The 19,604-nt window shown below is 44.0% G+C and overlaps 1 protein-coding gene across 15 annotated transcripts in view; it reads left to right on the top strand.

Moving 5' to 3' along the window:
- R3HDM2 (R3H domain containing 2) overlaps positions 1 to 19,604 on the top strand; it is a 462,276-nt gene that overhangs the window by 291,079 nt on the left and 151,593 nt on the right. For 8 of the 15 annotated variants that reach the window (XM_033936665.1, XM_033936664.1, XM_033936663.1 and 5 more), the window contains 5 exons: positions 488 to 519; positions 664 to 717; positions 6,441 to 6,670; positions 7,271 to 7,413; positions 8,098 to 8,199. In XM_033936665.1, the coding sequence (XP_033792556.1) occupies positions 488 to 519; positions 664 to 717; positions 6,441 to 6,670; positions 7,271 to 7,413; positions 8,098 to 8,199 (561 nt within the window). The remainder of the gene's footprint in view (positions 1 to 487; positions 520 to 663; positions 718 to 6,440; positions 6,671 to 7,270; positions 7,414 to 8,097; positions 8,200 to 19,604) is intronic. The other 7 variants (XM_033936666.1, XM_033936671.1, XM_033936667.1 and 4 more) reach the window with 3 other exon arrangements.

The raw sequence follows: 19,604 nt of genomic DNA on the forward strand, positions 1-19,604 counted from the left end.
AATATCCTAATTGAGGGGATGATGTCTAAAATTTGACACATTGTTTTGGGATATAAGTTGAAAACCAGGACTGGCCAGAAATCTTCCTGCTGAGCAGGCAACTTTGTAGCTCTAATGTGCCTGAGGTATAGGAGCATAGACTGCCTCCATTATACTCAAATGTCTTAAATCATATTCATTGTGGATATTCTGAAAACCAGATCAGCTGTGTGGTCCTTGACAGCCAGGATGAGAATCTAAAATTAGTGATTACTTCTTGCTGGCAACACCCAGCCTAATACATGAAATCATAAGTTGAAAAATGCCCACCTTCCAGTGGTTTTGTTAGTAATAATAGTTGGAATGCTTTTGCAGTAGAAATTTTACAATGTTGGCTGGTGGTCATATGTTGTCCTCTACATTTTCGTTCAAGTTTTGTTTTAAGCTCCTTCCCTGGAGTCTTCTGGTACACTGTCTCTGACCTTGTTTCCCCTTTTCTGCTCCCCAGACTGCACAGAATGGATACCTGACTGACAGCAGGTCAGTATGACATGGAAAGCCCTGATGCACACTGCTGCAGCTTTTCTGAGAACAGGGACATGGGAGCGGGGAGGAGGGGACTTTTGGAAGGGGAGAAATTACATTAGAAATTTGTAATGATCTTTTCTTTAATGTAATCAACAGACTCTGCCGAGAAGTCTTCTCTTCTAGCTCTCACAAAAGGAGGCAGATTTTTAGGTATCTTTTTGTTTTGGGGTTTTTTTTTCCCTTTTTTTATTTGGTTTTTTTTTCTTTTGCTTTGTTTAGGCCTGTGTTTGTCTCTGTGCATGGCTGCTTGTGCAGTTCTTGGATTGAGATGGAGTTTTATTTTGACACATTTTTTTCCTTTTTATTCTTTTTCTTTCTGATGTTTTTTTAAATTTCCCAAACGATTTTGGTGAAGTTCTGGGGAGGTGAAGAGGAAAAGATTGAACCTGTGTGCTCATTTCTCCTGTGTCCCTAGAGATAGATGGGTTTCCCCAGCACTGCAAGTTGCACAAAGCCTTTACAGAAAGGGTCCTCAACCCAGTCCTCAAGACACATATAGCCAGTTCCATTGGATATCCACAATGAATATACTTGAAATAGGACATGCAAATCTACCTCCATTGTATGCATATATATCTCATGCATATTCATTGTGAGTAGTCTGAAAATCTGACTAACTGCATGTATCCTGAATAACTGGGCTGAGAACCCCTGCTTTAGAAGGAACTGATGGCTTTGTAATATAATCAGAAATAGTGAAAGTACTGACTGATTTAAAGTCTTCACTCCATTGCCTGTGCTCTTTCTCATGCTTATAAAACAAATTAAAAGCATCAGAGTTGGATCTTGAAGGGCAGTGTGTAAAACGGCAGATCTTACTTTTTTCCCTATCTTTACAACCAGGTCTTATCACAGTTCCTGGCAGCATTATAGCAGTAAGAGACTAGATCCATGCGTCTAGAAATAATAATAATCTAAAATAAATATTTATAATGACAGGAAATAAAATCATCATACACTACCTGACAAGCCATATTTATGAAAAAAATTAGTTTTTAACTTTTTCCAAAACTTAAATAAATTCGACATAATCTTATGGCAATAAGTAGGGAGTTCCAAATTGCTGCCATCTGATATGGTAAAGAAAAAGAAAATTGCTTTATAAATTGTATCTTAAGAATTGTGGGGAAATGCAACAAAAGTGTGTTATGAATATTTTTGGATCCATGAAGCAAGAAATTAATTCAGACAAGTAAGATGGGGCATCTTCAATCAGTATCTTAAAAACTGTTATACCCATTTTAAATTATATTTGAGCTTCTGTAGGAAGTTAGTGCAATATTGAAGAAAATATTTTTAACAGTCGTAACTATGTAATCCAAAAACTGGACATCTGTATTCTGAACAATTTTTAATTGACTATGAAGAGACTTAGAGGAGCCAACAAAAACAATATTGCAATTGTCCAGTCTTGATAAAATCAAAGATTGAACAAAAAGCTTAAAAACGGGTGTTTTAAAATACTTCCTTGTGTCTGCTTCTTAAGGAGATACAGGTTTCTTCACTACAGCCTGAAAAATACCATGCTAAATTAGTTGATAAAAGAAGGGTCAGTAGTGATTCAAAAGCTTGTCTCTAACATCCACTAATCTTATGAACATATTTGTTGTACCCAAGTGCTTGGTTCATTTTGTGTAGCTAATTTATATTCTGATTGGCTAGCATAGTATTCTTTTTATATATTAATGGGGCTCTATTACACCATGGACCTCTTGATCATTCCAAAGAGCAGGTGAGAGACCCTTGCAAAACTTTGGAAAAGAATAGTGCTGGAGAGGCAGAAAACTATTCAGTCTATATGACTTTTAGTGCATTCTCTTCGGGCAGGTCTGACATCTCAGAGGCATTGTTGTGCACTATCAGAAGGGCCTAGATTACATTCCCTGCTCAGGCACCAGAAGCTGTAGTTTTAGCCTCTGGGGATGAGAGAGATGTTAGTCATCATGCATTGATATGTAGTGGTGGATTCAGGGCTCATGATTTGTAGGGTTCTGAAAGACACCCTTATGCATGGGCTTCAGCTGAGGCCAAATTGAGAGTGTATAGCTTAAAAAAAATAACTAATTAAAGGGGAGGGGGTGGGGAAGTCCTATGTAGTTGAGAAGAAAGGTAGATTATGACAGATCCCAACCCTGGTTCTGATTGAGCTGGAGGCCCAAAGTAGTTAAAAGAAAACTCTCAAATCAGAAAGACACATTTATTCTTTATTTATAATAGGGCTCAAGAAAATTCCAAGCTCCATAACTCCTAGAAATTGGTGCCTGGGATTTTGTCTTCTAAAATGGTGATTGCAGGCCTGGCTGCCTCAGCTGCAAAAATGAGCTTTCCTTACCCACCTGCATTGTGCTACCACTGAGCTTTCAATGAATTTGAGCCATGTAGTGAAGGAAGAACTGCTTTCCACAAGATTTGAAACCACAAAATTAACTATCTCTTCCATGTAGCGTGTAGCTGAAATTGTCATAATATGCATAGCTGCCAGCTCTGTGGGTGTTTTTAAGTCTCCCAATATTGAGAAAACTCATTGCTATGTCCAGGGAGGGTATTTTCCATTGGGTTTAGCACTCGCAATCATTTGAAAAGTTGACTCCTATGACAATGTGAAGGTCACTTAAAAAAAAATTATCAAAGCAGTTTATACAGAAAGAGTAACAATAATAAAAATAACATATAAAATAAAATGCATATTCATTAAGAGCTCAGCAGTGGGCATTGCAAATTCAAGGAAAACACATTTTTGCAGCTCAGGCAGCTAAGTGGGATTACCAGTAATAAGCACTGAAGAGGAAGGGGATACCTAGCATCAACTGGCTTGGGCTGGTTAGCTGGGTGGGTTGAGACTGGTAGGGATGAGCTGGATGAGAATGGGGGGTGGGGGTGGGGGGGATGGACTGGCTGATTGATGGTTCATAGTGATAGGTGAAGCCAAGAATCAAATGCCCCAGTACAGCTTTCAAGGTTAAAAGCATGCATTTAGGAGGGGGAAAACATTTTTCAACTAGTGTTGTGCAGTGACACGTTTAGAGACTGATTTACTGAGCTCTCTTGCATAGTAAATCAGGCCCTAATGAGCGGTGGCAAACACAGAGGGTTTGTTCTTGTTCTCTCCTCTAAACTTTGGAAATGATGGTGGAGAAGGGAGAGCAGCAAGAGAGGTCTTTGCTGCTGCTATCTGTATTTTTGGGCTGGCTCCTAAGTTGAAAGAAAATTTGTCAAGCCTTGCTTTGTAACAAAATTGCTTAAATATACAATATGAAAGGATTTTGAGGGGAAGAGTACTACTACTACCATTATTTCTATAGCGCTACCAGATGCATGCAGCATTGCACAGTCACAAAGAGGAAGAAAACTCCCTCCTCGAAAGGGCTTACAATCTAAACAGCCAAGACAGACAAACAGGATGTCATGAATACAGTTAAGGGGAACGGTTAATTAGCTGGCTGGGTTGGAGGGCAGAGGAGTAGGGTTAAAGATTGAAGGCTATATCAAAAAGATGGATTTTCAGTCTGCTTTTAAACAAGGGAAAGAAAGGGGCTTGATGGACAAACTCAGTAATTTATGCCAGGCATAGGGGGCAGCTGGATGAAAGGAATGAAGTCTGGAACTGGCAGTGGAGGAGAAGGGCAAAGCTAAGAGCAGCTTATCTGAGGAACAGAGTTCTCTGGGAGGTGTATAAGGAGAGAAAAGCGAGGAGAGATTTAGGGGCAGCAGAATGAACCCACTTGTAGGTCAGCAATAAGATCTTGAACTGTATGCGATGGCAGATAGGGAGCCAGTGAAGTGACTTAAGGAGAGGGGTGACATGAGCGCAGTGAGGTTGGTAGAAGATGAGTCATGCAGCAGAGTTTTGCACAGATTGCAAGGGGGAGAGGCGACACTGCGGGTTACTAGTTAGAAGTAGATTGCAGTAATATAAGCGTGAGGTTACGAGAGCATGGACAAGGAACTGGGTAGTGTGCTCAGAGAGGAAGGGGCGTGTTTCGGTGATATTGAATAGATAGAAGTGACAGGTCTTAGCTGCTTGTTGGATGTGCGTAGAAAATGAGAAGTCGGAGTCGAAGACAACTCAAAGGTTGCGAGCAGAGGAGACTGGAAAAATGATTGTATTATTTACTGAGATGGGGAAAGGAGGAGGAGGAGCAGAGGGTTTAGGAGGAAAGAGGAACAGCTCAGTGTTGGACATATTTAGTTTCAGATGACGGCTGTACATCCAGGCAGCAATGTCAGTCAAACAAGCAGAGTGAGGCTAGCAGAGGACAGGACATTGCCTGGAAAAAGATTGAGGCCTAGATTCTCAAAAAACCACGTTAAACGACAGGCTGTTATCGCAGCTGTTTTGGTAGCGATTTTTAAAAAGCGAGTCATTCTCCAAAACATGCTCATGCAAATGAGGTTGGCGGAGAATAGTGAAGACTCCCTAAATTTGCATGTGCCCATTTCTGGTGATAGCAATGGGCACATGCACAGAATAAATGCAAAAAGAAAAAACCAAAACATAAACAACAGCGAGAGATATGTTTAATCTCTCCCGCTGCCAACCAATACCCCCACCACCAGCGGGAGAGATGCCCAACCTCTCCCGCTGCCAAGTGAGCCCTTTCCTGCAGTGTAAGAGATACCCACTCTCTCCCGCTGCCAAGCAACCCCCCCCTCCCCACAGTGGGAGAGCTGCCCACATAACACACACACACACACCTCCGACGCCTGGCACCCTCTTCCTCTTTACCTTGATTTAGATCAGGGGTCTCAAAGTCCCTCCTTGAGGGCTACAATCCAGTCGGGTTTTCAGGATTTCCCCAATGAATATGCATGAGATCTATGTGCATGCATTGTTTTCAATGCATATTCATTGGGAAAATCCTGAAAACCCGACTGGATTGCGACCCTCAAGGAGGGACTTCGAGATCCCTGATTTAGATGACTGACTGGAGGGTTGCCTATTCCCTTCAGTCAGTTGCCCGCCTCTTCAAAATGGGCCTTCCCCTCCTCAGTGCATCCTGGGATGTACCAGGGAGAGGCCTAAGGCTCTGAGGGACTTAAAAAAATCTGGGCTAATCAGAGCCTTAGACCCCTTCCCAATGCATTCCAGAATGCACCAGGGAGGGGAAGGCCCATTTTGAAGAGGCGGGCTGGAGGTTGTAGGTCAGCCAACTAAATCAAGGTAAGGGGGAGAAGGTACCGGGGTAGGGGGAGGTTTTTATTTGCTTGGCAGAGGGAGAGAGTGGGCATCTCTTCTGCTGCTTGGGGGGGGGGGGGTTTCGCTTGGCAGCAGGAGAGAGTGAGCATCTCCCGCTGCCGGGTTTTAAACAGTGCTGAAACTACCGGCACCCCTGGACCAGTCCATGATTTTTGGCACCAAAAACAGACGCAGCTCTTGAAGAATGGCTTTTCAATTTTAAAGAATCCACCGGAATGCTCATTTTGAAGAGCCTATTTGCATGGCAGTATCGAAGACTGCTAGAAAGCTCGCTAAAGACAGAGATAAGCTGTTTTGATAATCCACCGCTAAAATGCGTGCAGGCTAAACAGTCAGAAACTAGTTTAGCGACCGTTAAAGTTTTGAGAATCTGGTCCCGAGTCTGAAGAATCTGTGTACACACTGCTAATAAGAGTTCATTGTTATGCACTCTGGCAGGTAAATGTGTTATTTACATATAGTCCTGTGTTTTATCTTGTAACTGTGCTTCCATGGTCATCAGTGATTGGTGTTTGCTTTTCAAAGTAGTTTGTGTAATAGCTTACAAACCAGTTGCCTAAAAATACCATGTTTCCTGCTTAAAAATAAATGTGCAATGCAATAGGTAGCCTTTTCTGAGGAAGGCCTATCTCAGTAAAAATCTTCATTTCACTTTGAAATCATGCTCCTGCTGCAGGGGGAACCGAGAGGGACTGAGCCGTGCTTCAAGCAGTTTGCAAAGTAGCGCCGAGGGTGACTTGAGGTCCCTGGAGCCAAGGCCCTGGAGCAGCACTGATTCAGATGGCTCTAGTCGCAGCATGCGTCCACCTGTAACCAAGGCCAGCAGCTTCAGTGGTATCTCCATTCTCACACGAGGAGACAGCATTGGGAGCAACAAGGGAGCCACCAGCCGGCCTGGCAGGGCAGGTAAGAAATCAGTACAACCCTGGTCATGGTGAATAAGAGCATATAGGGTTTCATTATTAGAATAGCAGTAGTTAATGTGGACAACAATGAGTTTCATTGTAAGAGCTGTGGGGGGCAAAGGGTGGGCCTCAATGTGGGAATAGCAAGGAACAATACAGGGCAGGATTGAAGTGTATTTGCCATACTTTATTAGCAATGAGTGCTGCAGTGTAGACTTAAGAGATGTCAGACTGGTCACAGCTGGGGGGTACTGAATGATTTGAGTGGCCTGGCGTGTTCCAGTGGTTGAGGGAAAGGATCACAGTAAGAGCTCTAACTTTATGCATATAGTTACTTCCTTATTAAGAGTATATTGAGGAATATTTTTGTAGTTTTACAGTACCCAGTACACAAGTTCTGCAAACTATAATGTACTTAGTAAGCCCTCCCTTCCCTCATTCAGAGCTAAATTAATGGATGTCATGACATTGAGGCATTCAGGATAAAAGAATGAAGCAGAGTTAGCAGATACAGACACACACTCATGCTAGAGCAGCCTCTTGTGAATAAACCCATCCTTTTACTGATTTCTTCCTCCTGCCACTTCCTTGTGCTTTCCAGGTATTTCATTGGGTGGCCCAGAGGCCTGCAACCAGGTCTCCTCTTCACAGCCCACTCGCAGCCTCCTGCAGTGCTCCACTCAGCAGCATCCGACACTTCCTCCCACTCCCCAGCCGCCCCTCAGCACTCACATGATCTCCCAGGTGAGTCATGCAGCCGGCTCTCTCCAACGCACGAAAACACAAACAGAATGTGACAGTGTAATAGTGCTTCGATAGAAAGTACATCTGGGGGTGGTGAAAGCTGGGTAGTGCATCCTCTATTCTTCCTCTTGTGTTTTCTTTCAGGCTTTAAAACATTGAAGCTTGATTCTTTGTCCTGGCTCTGACTGCACCTTTATTTCCATTAGATTTTATATATATATGTATATATAAAATCTAATGGAAATAAAGTTGCAGTATATATTTTTCCTTGCCTGATCATTTAATTGGTGTGAAATAAACTTAGTTCCTTTCTACATCAGGCACATATTTGTTTCTTTCATGTATAACCTGGTATCCCTGCAGAAGGAATCTGCTTAGCTTTTTACCTCCAAATACTGTCCTAAGTTATTCTGTAAAAAGAATCCTTTCTAAGGACTTTATGGCCCAGTCTTGCTAACATTATTAGATACACCTCCCTGAAGTGTTTTAGTAACTCCTGTTCCATCTCTTTGCTGTGCTGTGTACCCTTAACAGCGCTTTTGTTGAAAAGATGTTGGGGTTATTTTTGTATGACTAATTATGTCTTTTTCTTTTCTCCTTTTCCTCTCCCCTTCACTGATCTTCCCTTTCCCCAATACCCCCTTTCTTTTGTCCCCCTCTTTCTCTCTCTCTGCATGGCCTCAGCCTCTCCCAGCTCTGCAGCCTTCTCCACAGCCCATGCAGTACTCTTCCAGCCCCTGTCCCCAAGTCCTTCTGCCTGTCTCTTCTCCCCAGCAGTATAACATGGTATAAAGTCTTATTCCTCTACTCTTTCTAGTCTGTTCATGTGCTCTTTGTATATTGTGAACTTGGCTTTGGAGGTGCTTGAAAATGTTTGACTGTTTTAAACTAATTTTACAATTAATGCACAGTTACTTGCTTTAAATCTTCTTTTGTAGCAAACCTTGATTTAAGGCAAAGAACTTCATGATGCTGGGAGTGATCAAAGACATGATGTCAAATCCTTTATTATTTCCTCCAAATAAACTACAAATTAGAATGAGGATCTAAGTAGTTTATTGTAGTTTTTGGATTTTTTTTTCTTTGTTTAGAACTCTGTAACTCTTATGTTCATTGTTTTTCTTTCATTATTTGTTTCATTTTCAATTTTGTTAATTTTTACAAATATTTTCCTCTTTTTGAATATATTTTATAGACAGAACTGGATAAAAGCTATTTGAAAGCAGGGAGCATTCATAAAAAGAAAAAAAATAATTTTAATTCTAAATGTCTGTCTAAGATATACATAGGCAGCGGAACACTTTTTTTGCTTGGGAGGAGAGCTCTGCCCTAGAATTTGCCTATGCTCTGACCCCACCCAAGACCCCCACCCCTTTAATAATAGTACTAATTGTAATGACATTTCTTCCATTCATTCTTCATATACACACAAAATCTTATTAACGATGCATAAGGTAACCACATAATTAAACTACACAAAGCACTATATGCAGATAAAATTTTAATTAACTATAATTTCTTCTTTTTTTCAGAGAGGTCAAGGCAGATAAAGCGAAGTTGCTTACCTGTAACAGGTGTTTTCCGTAGACAGCAAGGGAATGCAGCCCCACTTGTTGGTGAAGTCCATGGACTGAGCCTGCCTGGCAGAACTCTCCCCTAGCTACAGTAGGTTTTTTGTTTTTTTTCTACTAGCATGTGCGGCCATCTTGCCTCTGGAGCTCCACCCCCATAGCCTGTCAGTATGTCTCTAGCTCATTAAGTAAGCTTAGAGGGGATGGAGGGTGGGCATGTATGGCTGCATTCCCCTGCTGTCTATGGAGAACACTTGTTACAGGTAAGCAACTTTGTTTTCTCCGAAGACAGGCAGGGTAATGCAACCCCAATTGTTGGTGAGTCACTAGTTTGAATAAGAATATGGGAGGAGGCCAATCAATTCTTTCTGTTTTTTTGAAAGTGGAAACAAATTACAAAGAACAGATTAGCCAAATTTGGTGTCTTGTGCTGAACTCTGGTCTAAGCAATAATGCTTAGTAAATATATGAATTGAAGACCAAGTTACTGCTTTGCAGATATCTTGTATGGGAACTGCTTTCAAGTTTGCAACTGATGAAGCTGTCGCTCGTACTTGATGTGCTCCAGTGTGACCCAGAGGAGACATGGAAGCTTTCTTATAAGAAAAAGAGATTCAATTAGCAATCCAGGAAGATATAGTTCATTTGAAATTGCGTGTCCTTGAGTAGCTGTATTGAAGGAAACAAATAGTTGATTGGTGGTACGGAGAGAAGCAGTCCTGTCTAGGTAGTAAAGTGCCATTCTTTTGCCGTCCAGTATGTGAAGAGTTTGCTCCGTTAAAGAACCATGTGGAGGAGGAAAGAATGATGGCAAAGAAATGATTGATGTGAAAGTCTGTAACTACTTTTTGAAGAAATTTGGGATGAGTATGAAGTACTTTATCGGGAAAAAAATTGAAGATATGGGTCATAGATGACCAATGCTTTCAACTCACTAACTCTTCTGGCCGAAGTAAGGCCTTTAAAAAAGCTGTTAAGAGCTGTAGTGCAGTAGATCCCAAGGGCTCAAAGGGATCCTTCATCAACCGGTCCAAGACAATGTTGAGATCCCAGGCTGAAGGTGAAGTATAAAATGGAGATCAGATATTGTTAAGACCTTGCCAAAAATAGAGAAACCAGTGAATTTTGTGAAAGTGGTTTTCCATCCAAAAAAATGGTGGTAGGCCAATAAGGCTGAAAGTTGAAGGTGTACAGAGTTGATCTTAAACCTGAATTCGATAAGGGTAGTAAGTTAAGATGTGATCCACAGGGCAGCAGAATGAGTCTTGATCTTGTGAGCCTGCTGAGATGGAAAAATGTTTCCATTTTAACTAATAAGACTTCCTGGTAGGTGGCTTTTTGGCTGCAAGAAGTATGGTATTTACTGCTGATGAGAATGGAACATCAGCGAGGATTGACCATTCAATTTCCAAGCTGTGAGATGGAAGCTGCGAAAATTGGGATGCAGTAGGTGGGTATCCTGCTGGAAAAGAAAAGACAGATGATCTCCCAATGGGACTGGATGGGCATCTAGAAGGTTCAGAAGGATGGGATACCAGATCTGTCTGGGCCAACGAGGTGCTATTAGTATCAGTTGAGCTCTGTTTCTGATGGTCTTTGAAAAATTTATAGATGGCGGAAAAGTGTAGAACAGATTGGAGGTCCATGGAATTGAAAAAGCATCCCTGGCAACTGCATGAGGAGCAGGTCATAGGGAGCAATAATGGGCGCACTGAACATTGCTTTTGGAAGCAAATAGATCCATCACAGAAGTTTCCCATTGGTGAAAAATGGATTGCAGTACTGTGTTTAAGGTTAAGGATTGAGCTTTCGGCTAAGGGAATCTGCAATGACATTTGTTTTCTTGGGAATATATACTGCATGCATTTCCGTGGAGAGGGAGAGAGAAAAAGTCCATAGATGATGGACTTCTTTGCAAAGGGGTAAGGACCCTGAACCCCATTGTTGTTCGGATAGAATATCACTATTTGGTTGTCTGTTTGAATCAGAAGCTGTGTGTTGCGCACATACTCGCTGAATGCTCTAAACGCATAATAAAATTGCACAAAGTTCCAGCAGATTGAGGTGAAAATGGAGTTCTCTTGTTGACCAAAGACTCTTGAGTCTGAAGGTGATTGAGATGCATTCCCCAGCCCTTTGTTGGAGGCATCCGTGGTAATGGTGAGAAGAGGAGGTAGAGGCTGGAACGGCATCCTTGATTGAGGGCTGGAGAGTGAATCCACCAAGATAGGGAATCAAAGTGGCCAGAGACTGAAAATGCTGATTCCAATTTAGCTTGAGATGCCATTGCAGAGGTCACATTTGTAGTCTGGCATGTGGCACTAGAGGAAGGGATGCAGCCATGTGACCTAAGAAGGCACAACACTCTGCATGCCGGAAGAGCAGAAGAATGTTGCATCCGATTCACCAGAGTAATAATTGTTTGATGATATTCTTCTGGTAGATAAGCCCTTGTAGTGACAGTGTCGAGCCATGCGCCTATATACATGAGGTAGCGCACAGGCTGTAGGTTGGATTTGTTGGAATTGATTAGAAAGCCCTGTGCTTGGAGGGAGTGCACTGTGGCTTGAATGGTAAGCAACAGCTGCTCTTTGGAGTGAGCTACTAGGAGCTAGTCGACCAGGCAAGGAAAATACCATGTGATGTTTTTCCCTGAGGTCGGTTGCTACCACTGCCAAACACTTTTTGAACACACATGGGGCTGATGATAGGCCGAAAGGCAGAACTTTGTATTGGCAATCTTTGTGAGACACATGAATCTGAGGAATTTCCAGTAGGCAATTGCTGTGGCTGAGAAGAGAAAGAATTGCTGAAAGAGAAATCATCCAGACTGTTTCTGGTGTGAGAAATTTATTTAAAGGACGAAGATCGAAGATAGGCTGAAGACTTTGCGTGTTCTTGAGGATGAGAAAAAACCCGGAATAGAATCCCTGAAGCTGTTCTTGCTGAGGAACTTCCTCTATTGCGTTGTTCTGTAGTAATGCAGAAATGTCCTCTCTGAGTTGAGGAATGTGCCGTTACGAGATATTGGACAAAGGAGAAATTATGTCTTACATGATAAATTTCTGCCTTTTAGTCCTACCGGACCAGTCCAGAACGAATGGGTGTCTTCCATATATCAGTGGATGGAAGAATTGTAGTGCCAAGTAATTCACTCCCTAAGGATGTCGTGCAGTCTGGTATGCTCAGTATTTCAAGTATCCAAACAATGGCTCTGAAAACTTCAATTACAATTAACAATGAAAAACTCAATAGCCAATGAGGTCAGACTTTCTGAATCTGAAGTTGTAGTGAGGCTCAGTCTCAACTAGCAAACAGATAGTGCTTAGATCCTGAAACTATATGACAACAGGATGTTAGCTCTTTTCCCTGTCCAGCTTTTATGTTTCATAGTTTATTAAAATTTGATTGAACGCTAATCATAAAATTTGAAGCGTTGTACATTAAAAAAATATAAATGGGGAATGAACAACAAATAATGAACATGACCCAAACTTGACCCAAACAAATAATGAACATGTGACAAACTTGACTTGAGGAGGGAGGTGGAATGCGAGGAAAAGTGAAAGAACTACAATTTGTGGAGAAAAGGAAACATAAAAAGTAAAAACAAATGGGTTATGAAAGGTAGGGATTGGTTGTGGGAGTCTACCTACCAACGTCGGTTTGCTGCTAGACCCTTGCAACCACCTCAGTCTCAGCCTCGCAGACAACGGCAGCCTCAACAACAGCAGCCTCGCCAACAACAGCAGAAGCAACCGGCTGCACAACCTAAACCTCAACAGCCTTTTTGACCTGTTTCTTCGGAGCATAGCCAGTCTCAAAATTTCTCACCCATTGCCTCAGTCCATCAGGGGTCGTCTTCAGTTCTTCATCAATCATTGGGAACTCATTACCTCAGATCTTTGGGTTCTCACCATCATTCGTCAGGGTTACAATCTTCATTTTCAGACTCTTCCTCCAGACATCCTCCAAGAGAGTCTGCTTTGGACCCTGCATAGTCCTCCATTCTTCTGCAGGAGGTGCAATCCCTTCTTCTGCTAAATGCCATCGAAGCAGTTCCTCTCGATCAACAGGGATTCTACTCCCGTTACTTCCTAGTACCCAAGAAGACGGGGGGGACTAAAACCCATCTTGGATCTCAGAGCTCTCAACAAATTTATAGTCAAAGAAAAATTCAGGATGCCGTCACTGGTTCTCCTGTATCCTCATCTCAATCAGAACGACTGGCTATCTAAGCACTATCTGTTTGCTCCCTATACCTCAAAGAAGACTACACGCATGTTCCCATTCATCCGGCCTCTTAGAAGTACCTTCGGTTTCAGATAAATCAATATCATTACCAGTACAAGGTTCTTCCTTTCAGTCTGGCATCTTCTCCCAGAGTATTCACGAAATGCCTAATTGTGGTGGCCGTCTCTCTCCGTTTGCATGGCCTTCAGGTCTTTCCTTACCTGGATGACTGGTTGATCAAGGATGTTTCCTCTCAGAGAGTGGCTCAAGCAACATCTCAAACCATCTCCTTTCTTCTGCTTCTGGGATTCGAAGTCAACTTCCCCAAATCATATCTCATTCCAACTCATTGGGGCCATTCTGGACACCACTCTTATGAGGGCGTTTCTTTCACCAGATCGACTTCAGACTCTCATCCGTCTCTGTCAGCAATTGCTTCCTCTTCAAACCATCTCTGCCAGCGCATGATGGTTCTTCTAGGCCACATGGCCTCCACTGTCCATGTCACACCCCTGGCAAGACTTCATCTGTGAACTCCTCAGTGGACTCCAGCATCCCAGTGGTCTCAAGCGACAGATCGTCTTTCACAGTACATGTCATTGCCATCGTCTCTTCTGCAGTCTCTTCATTGGTGGATGACCTTGTCCAATCTTTTCAGAGGTCTCCTTTTTCACTTGCCTCATCAAAGGATCATCACCACAGACACGTTTCCTTATGCATGGGGAGTGCATAAGGATGATCTACAGTCTCAGGGTCTTTGGACTACCGTAGAGATGAAATTCCACATTAATTTCCGGGAACTCAGAGCGATGTTTTATGCCCTCAAGGTGTTTCAACCTCTTTTTTTGTCCTCAAGTCCTCCTCCTTTGCATGGACAATCAAGTAGCAATGTAATATATCAACAAGCAAGGAGGCTCTCCTTGTTGTGTCAGGAGGCCCAGAAAATTTGGACTTGGGCGACAGCTCGCAATCTATTCTTGAAGGCTGTCTACATCCAAGGAGAGAAGAATTCACTAGCAGACAACCTCGGCAGAATCCTTCAATCTCACAAATGGACTCTCGACCTTGTAACTCTCCAGTCCGTCTTTGCTCAATGGGGCAATCCACAGGTGGACTTAGTTGCAGCCCCTCACAATCACCAGTTGCCCCAGTTTTGCTCCAGACTTTACTCTCCTCTCCATCTGGCAGCGGATGCTTTTCTTCTGAATTGGACTGGTCAGTTTCTATATGCCTTCCTTCCACTTCCTCTCATGTTGAGAACTCTGTTCAAGCTCAAGAGAGAAGCAGCCACCATGATTTTCATTGCTCCATGGTGGCCCAGGCAACATTGGTTCTCCCTTCTTCTTCAGCTCAGTTCCAGGGAGCCCATACTTCTTCCAGTGTTTCCTACTCTGCTTACTCAGAATCAGCAATCCCTTCTACATCCTAACCTGCAGTCTCTACACCTGACAGCTTGGTTTCTCTCGGGCTGAGCTCTACTCAAAAGCTCCTCTCTCAGCCTGTTCGTCAAATTATTGATGCCTCTAGGAAACCATCTACTCAGCACTGTTATCAACAGAAGTGGATGAGGTTTTTGTCATAGTGTTCTCTTCATCATCATCATCCAACTTCCTTAGCAATGGAGTTGGTGTTGGACTATCTTCTTTCTTTGTCTGACTCTGGACTTAAATCTACATCCATTCGAGTCCATCTCAGTGCTATTACTGCTTATCATGAACCAGTACAAGGCAAAACCGCTCACGGCTCATCCTTTGGTCTCCAGATTCATGAAGGGACTTTTCAATGTCAAACCTCCTCTTAAGCCTCCACCTGTCATCTGGGATCTTAATGTGGTTCTTTCCAGTTTGATGAAACCACCATTTGAACCAGTGGCTACAGCTCATCTCAAATTTCTTACCTGGAAAGTAGTCTTTCTTATTGCTCTCACCTCTGCCAGGAGGGTCAGTGAGTTACAAGCACTGGTAGCGGATCCACCTTTCACAGTTTTTCATCATGATAAGGTGGTTCTCCGTACTCATCCAAAGTTTCTTCCAAAAGTTGTCTCTGACTTTCACCTCAATTAGTCAATTGTTTTTACCAGTATTTTTTCCTAAGCCTCGTTCTCTTCCTGGAGAACAGGCCTTACATACTTTGGACTGTAAACGAGCTTTGGCTTACTACTTGGATCACACATAGCCACACAGAACCTCTCCCCAACTCTTCATCTCTTTTGATCCAAACAAGTTGGGGCATCCTGTTTCCAAGAGAACGATTTCCAACTGGCTTGCCACCTGCATCTCATTCTGCTATGCTCAGGCCGGACTGGCACTGGAAAGCCGTGTCACAGCCCATAAAGTTTGATCTATGGCAGCTTCTTTTGCTTTTCTCAGATCTGCTCCCATTGAGGAAATCTGTAAAGCTGCCACCTGGTCCTCAGTTCATACCTTCACTTCTCACTACTGTCTGGAGTCATTCTCCAGAAGGGATGGGCACTTCAGCCAATCTGTATTACAAAATTTATTTTCCTAATGGCCAACTCCCTCACCATCCCATTCTGTTAGCTTGGAGGTCACCCATCAGTGAGAATATGCTGCCTGCTTGTCCTGGGATAAAGCACAGTTACTTACCGTAACAGGTGTAAATCCAGGGACAGCAGGCATAAATTCTCACAACCCTCCCACCTCCCCAGGTTGGCTTCTTAGCTGGCTTATCTTAACTGAGGGACCGTGCGCCTACGTCGGGCGGGAAGGCACTCGCGCATGCATAATGCGGGCAGCCGAGAACTTTCCAAGTTCTTAAAGTGGTCTATACTGGGGCTCCGTTGGTGGCGTCGCCCATCAGTGAGAATATCTGCCTGCTGTCCCTGGATAACACCTGTTACAGTAAGTAACTGTGCTTTATTGTCAGTGATGATACCTAAGATTTTAGTTGTAGAGGTAGATTCAAGTGGGGTATTATCAATGGATACTGATGAAACCAGCTGTAAGCCCTCTTTCCAAGGGAAAAGAACATTGCTTGTTTTTATGATGCTAAGAGGGAGCATATTTGAGTTTAGCCAGTCTCGGATTTTGGCCAATTTGGAGTTAATGGAAGCGATATCATTTAGGTTAGAAGGGTCAATGGTATGAAGAATTTTGATATCATCGGCATAGGCATAAGCTGAAAAGCCAATTGACTGGCAAAGTGTTAATAATGGGGTGAGATAGATATTAAAGAGCAGAGGGGATAATATGGAACCTTGTGGGATGCTGAAGTTGTTATGAAAGGGTGTAGAGAAAGAGTTATTGAAATGTACAGTAGAGGTTCTACCTGAGAAGTAAGATCTGAACCATTCAAGAGCTTGATTTGAGATTACGATAGAGCAAGGGTAGGGAACTCCGGTCCTTTAGAGCCGTATTCCTGTTGGGTTTTCAGGATTTCCCCAATGAATATGCATGAGATCTATTTGCATGCAGTGCTTTCAATGCATATTCATTGGGGAAATCCTGAAAACCCGACTGGAATACAGCTCTCGAGGACCGGAGTTCCCAGCCCCTGCGATAGAGGCAAGTCTTTGAAATAGAAGCTGGTGGTCTATTGTATCAAATGCTGCTGCAAGATCCAAGGAAATAAGAAGCACTGATTTTTGTTGGTCAAGATAGTATTGAATAGTTGTAGAAAGTCCTAAAAGAGAATGTTCTGTAGAGTGGTTCTTTCAGAAACCTGTTTGATTAGGGTGCAGAATTTGGGTGTTATTCCAAAGTCAGATAGTTGGTTAAAAATGATTTTTTCAGTTAGTTTGGCAAAAAATGGAAAGTTGGCAATGGGTTGGTAATTAGCACAGTCCAAAGAGTTATTTTTTGGATTATTGATGATTGGATAGAAGATAGTGTTTCCAATCTGCTGGTAAACAGGCTGACGTGATTGATTTGAAGGATGTAAGAGCCAAAGATGGAAAAGTGGTGTTTTAAAAAGAATGGCGGAATAGGCTCTGAGCTGGATACCTTGGCGTTAAGGGATTGGATGGTACGTTTGATGTCTTTCAGAGATGGTAAAAAGAAATTGGAACAGATGGCGGTTAAGGAGTTGTTATTCACTGCTTCGATGGAAATGGGATTGTCTACTCCAGCAGCAGAAGAGGTGGAAATTTTGCATTTGATCTTGTCCCTAATTAAATTGATTTTTATCTGAAAAAAGTCAGCTAGGCTTTGAGCCAAAGGAGATTCATGAATTGGAAATGACCAGTTTATGTTTGAAATGAGTTAATTTTTTTAAGGATAGAGAAAAGGGCTGATGAGTTCTTTGCCTTAGAAATGTTCTTTATGTAATAATTTTTATCCCAGGACAAGCAGGCAGGTATTCTCACTAGTGGGTGATGTCATCAGACAGAGCCCCGGTACGGACGTCTCACAAGCACGTGTTGCTTGTAGAAACTTAAAAGTTTCTAGATGCCCGCACCGCGCATGCGCCGGTGCCTTCCCGCCCGGAGGTCCGGGCGTGTCTCCTCAGTTCTTTTCTTTCCGCGGAGCTGAGAAGTTCAACTTCATCATGCGCTAGCTGAATTCAGTTAAATTTGCCTTCCTTGTCCGCGTTTTCGCTTTCTTTTAATTACAGTTAACAGTACTTTTCTTTTTCAGTAAAAAAAAAAAAAAAAAAAAGAAGATTATTTCCTCCGGCGGGTCGAACGGGCTGGCCAAGTGGCTCAGGCCCACTGGCTTCGACCTCGCGGCGGAGATTTTCCGGCCTATGTCCCGGCCAATCACCGGGTTTAAAAAGTGCAGCAAGTGCCAACGCGCGATTTCACTCACGGACCCTCACCGGCGCTGTTTGCAGTGTTTGGGCCCTGACCACATTCCGAAATCGTGCAGGCCTTGCTCTACCCTTACGGCACGCTCATTCAAGCGGCGTTGCCTATTGTGGGAATCGATGTTCAAGATGGACGCAGCTAAGGATCCCTCAGCCTCCACTTCATCTGATACCTCCCCGGTTCGGGCGAAACCGGTATCGACCCCTCCTGCATCGAGTGTGGTGAAACCGGCATCGTTCATCCCGACACCATCCACGAGCTCGACGTCGGTGCCTGCCCCGGTCTCCTCGGTTCAGGTACCTCTTCCTTCCACAGTGCCACCAGTGGTCATCAAAGTGCCGAAAGCTACTAAGCAGAAGCACTCGACCTCGAAGGAGCGCGATGACCGTGCAGGAGGACCCCCTTTCGGTGCGGATCCCTCCTTATCGGCTTCGCTACGGTCCATGCTGGAAGCTCAATTCGTTGAGCTCATGCAGACCATCGGACCCGGGCTCATCGCTGCCATACAGGGTGACCTCCCGGTACCGGTCCAAAGGGGCGGTCCGCCCCCTCCCCCTCCTCCACGCCGTTCGACCTCGAAAACCGACGAGGACGAACGGGGGAGGGCGGCGATGCCCATGCGGCAAGCCTCGCTTACCGATATGCCGCCATTAGAGCCCATTACGCCTCCGCGCCAACATGGGACCAGACCTCCGATCGATACTCAAAGCCCTGGGCATAGTCAGGAAGAGTTCTTCCGTACTCCTTACCAGACTTGGGTAGCATCGCAAGAATCCGCATCACAACCCCAGTTGCGATCCACCGCTTCCAGCCCTATCCACCACTTGGGGGCCTCGGGAGACCATGCGATGCACAGACGATCCCGATCCCCGTCCCGCCACCGAGACGGGCACCGATCAAGACACTCATCCTGGCACTCTTCACGCCATTCGGAGGTGTCACCGCAGAAAAAACTGCAACGTATGGGATACTCCTCATCAGAGGTGTCCCCTCCGGAGGGACCGGAGTACGAGGAGACACCCGTACCCGATTCTCCTTGCCACTCCCCGATGTCCATGGACCCGGAGGCCTCCTCCTCCTCCAGCCCGTCCCACAGACCGACGCTGGCGGATCAATTGTCTTTCTCATCATTCCTCCGACAAATGGCGGATGATCTGGATGTGACCCTTGACACGGGCTCCCGATACTCCAAAGAGTATCTGGACACCATGCATTTACCTAACCCTCCAACGGAGTCGCTTCGGCTCCCCCTGCATAAATTGCTGGATCAGACCTTCATGCAGTGTTTCGAAACACCGTACTCCATACCGGCGATTCCCAGCAAACTCGATGCTCGATACCGCATCGTGCACCATAAAGGGTTTGAGGGCCCTCAACTCTCCCACCAATCCCTACTGGTCGAGTCCTCTCTTAAACGCTCTCATCCCTCCCAGGTCTACGCCTCTGTACCGCCGGGCCGAGAGGGGAGAACGATGGACAAATTTGGTAGAAAATTCTATCAAAACTCCATGATGGCGTCACGGGTACTGAACTACAATTTCTTTTTCTCTTCCTATCTGGAGTTCTTCTTGCCGGTGCTCCGCAAGTTCACTCCGTTCATAGACACCCAAGCTCGATTCGAG

This window comes from Geotrypetes seraphini, chromosome 3 (assembly GCF_902459505.1).
Source record: "Geotrypetes seraphini chromosome 3, aGeoSer1.1, whole genome shotgun sequence".
NCBI classification, from domain to species: Eukaryota; Metazoa; Chordata; class Amphibia; order Gymnophiona; family Dermophiidae; genus Geotrypetes; species Geotrypetes seraphini.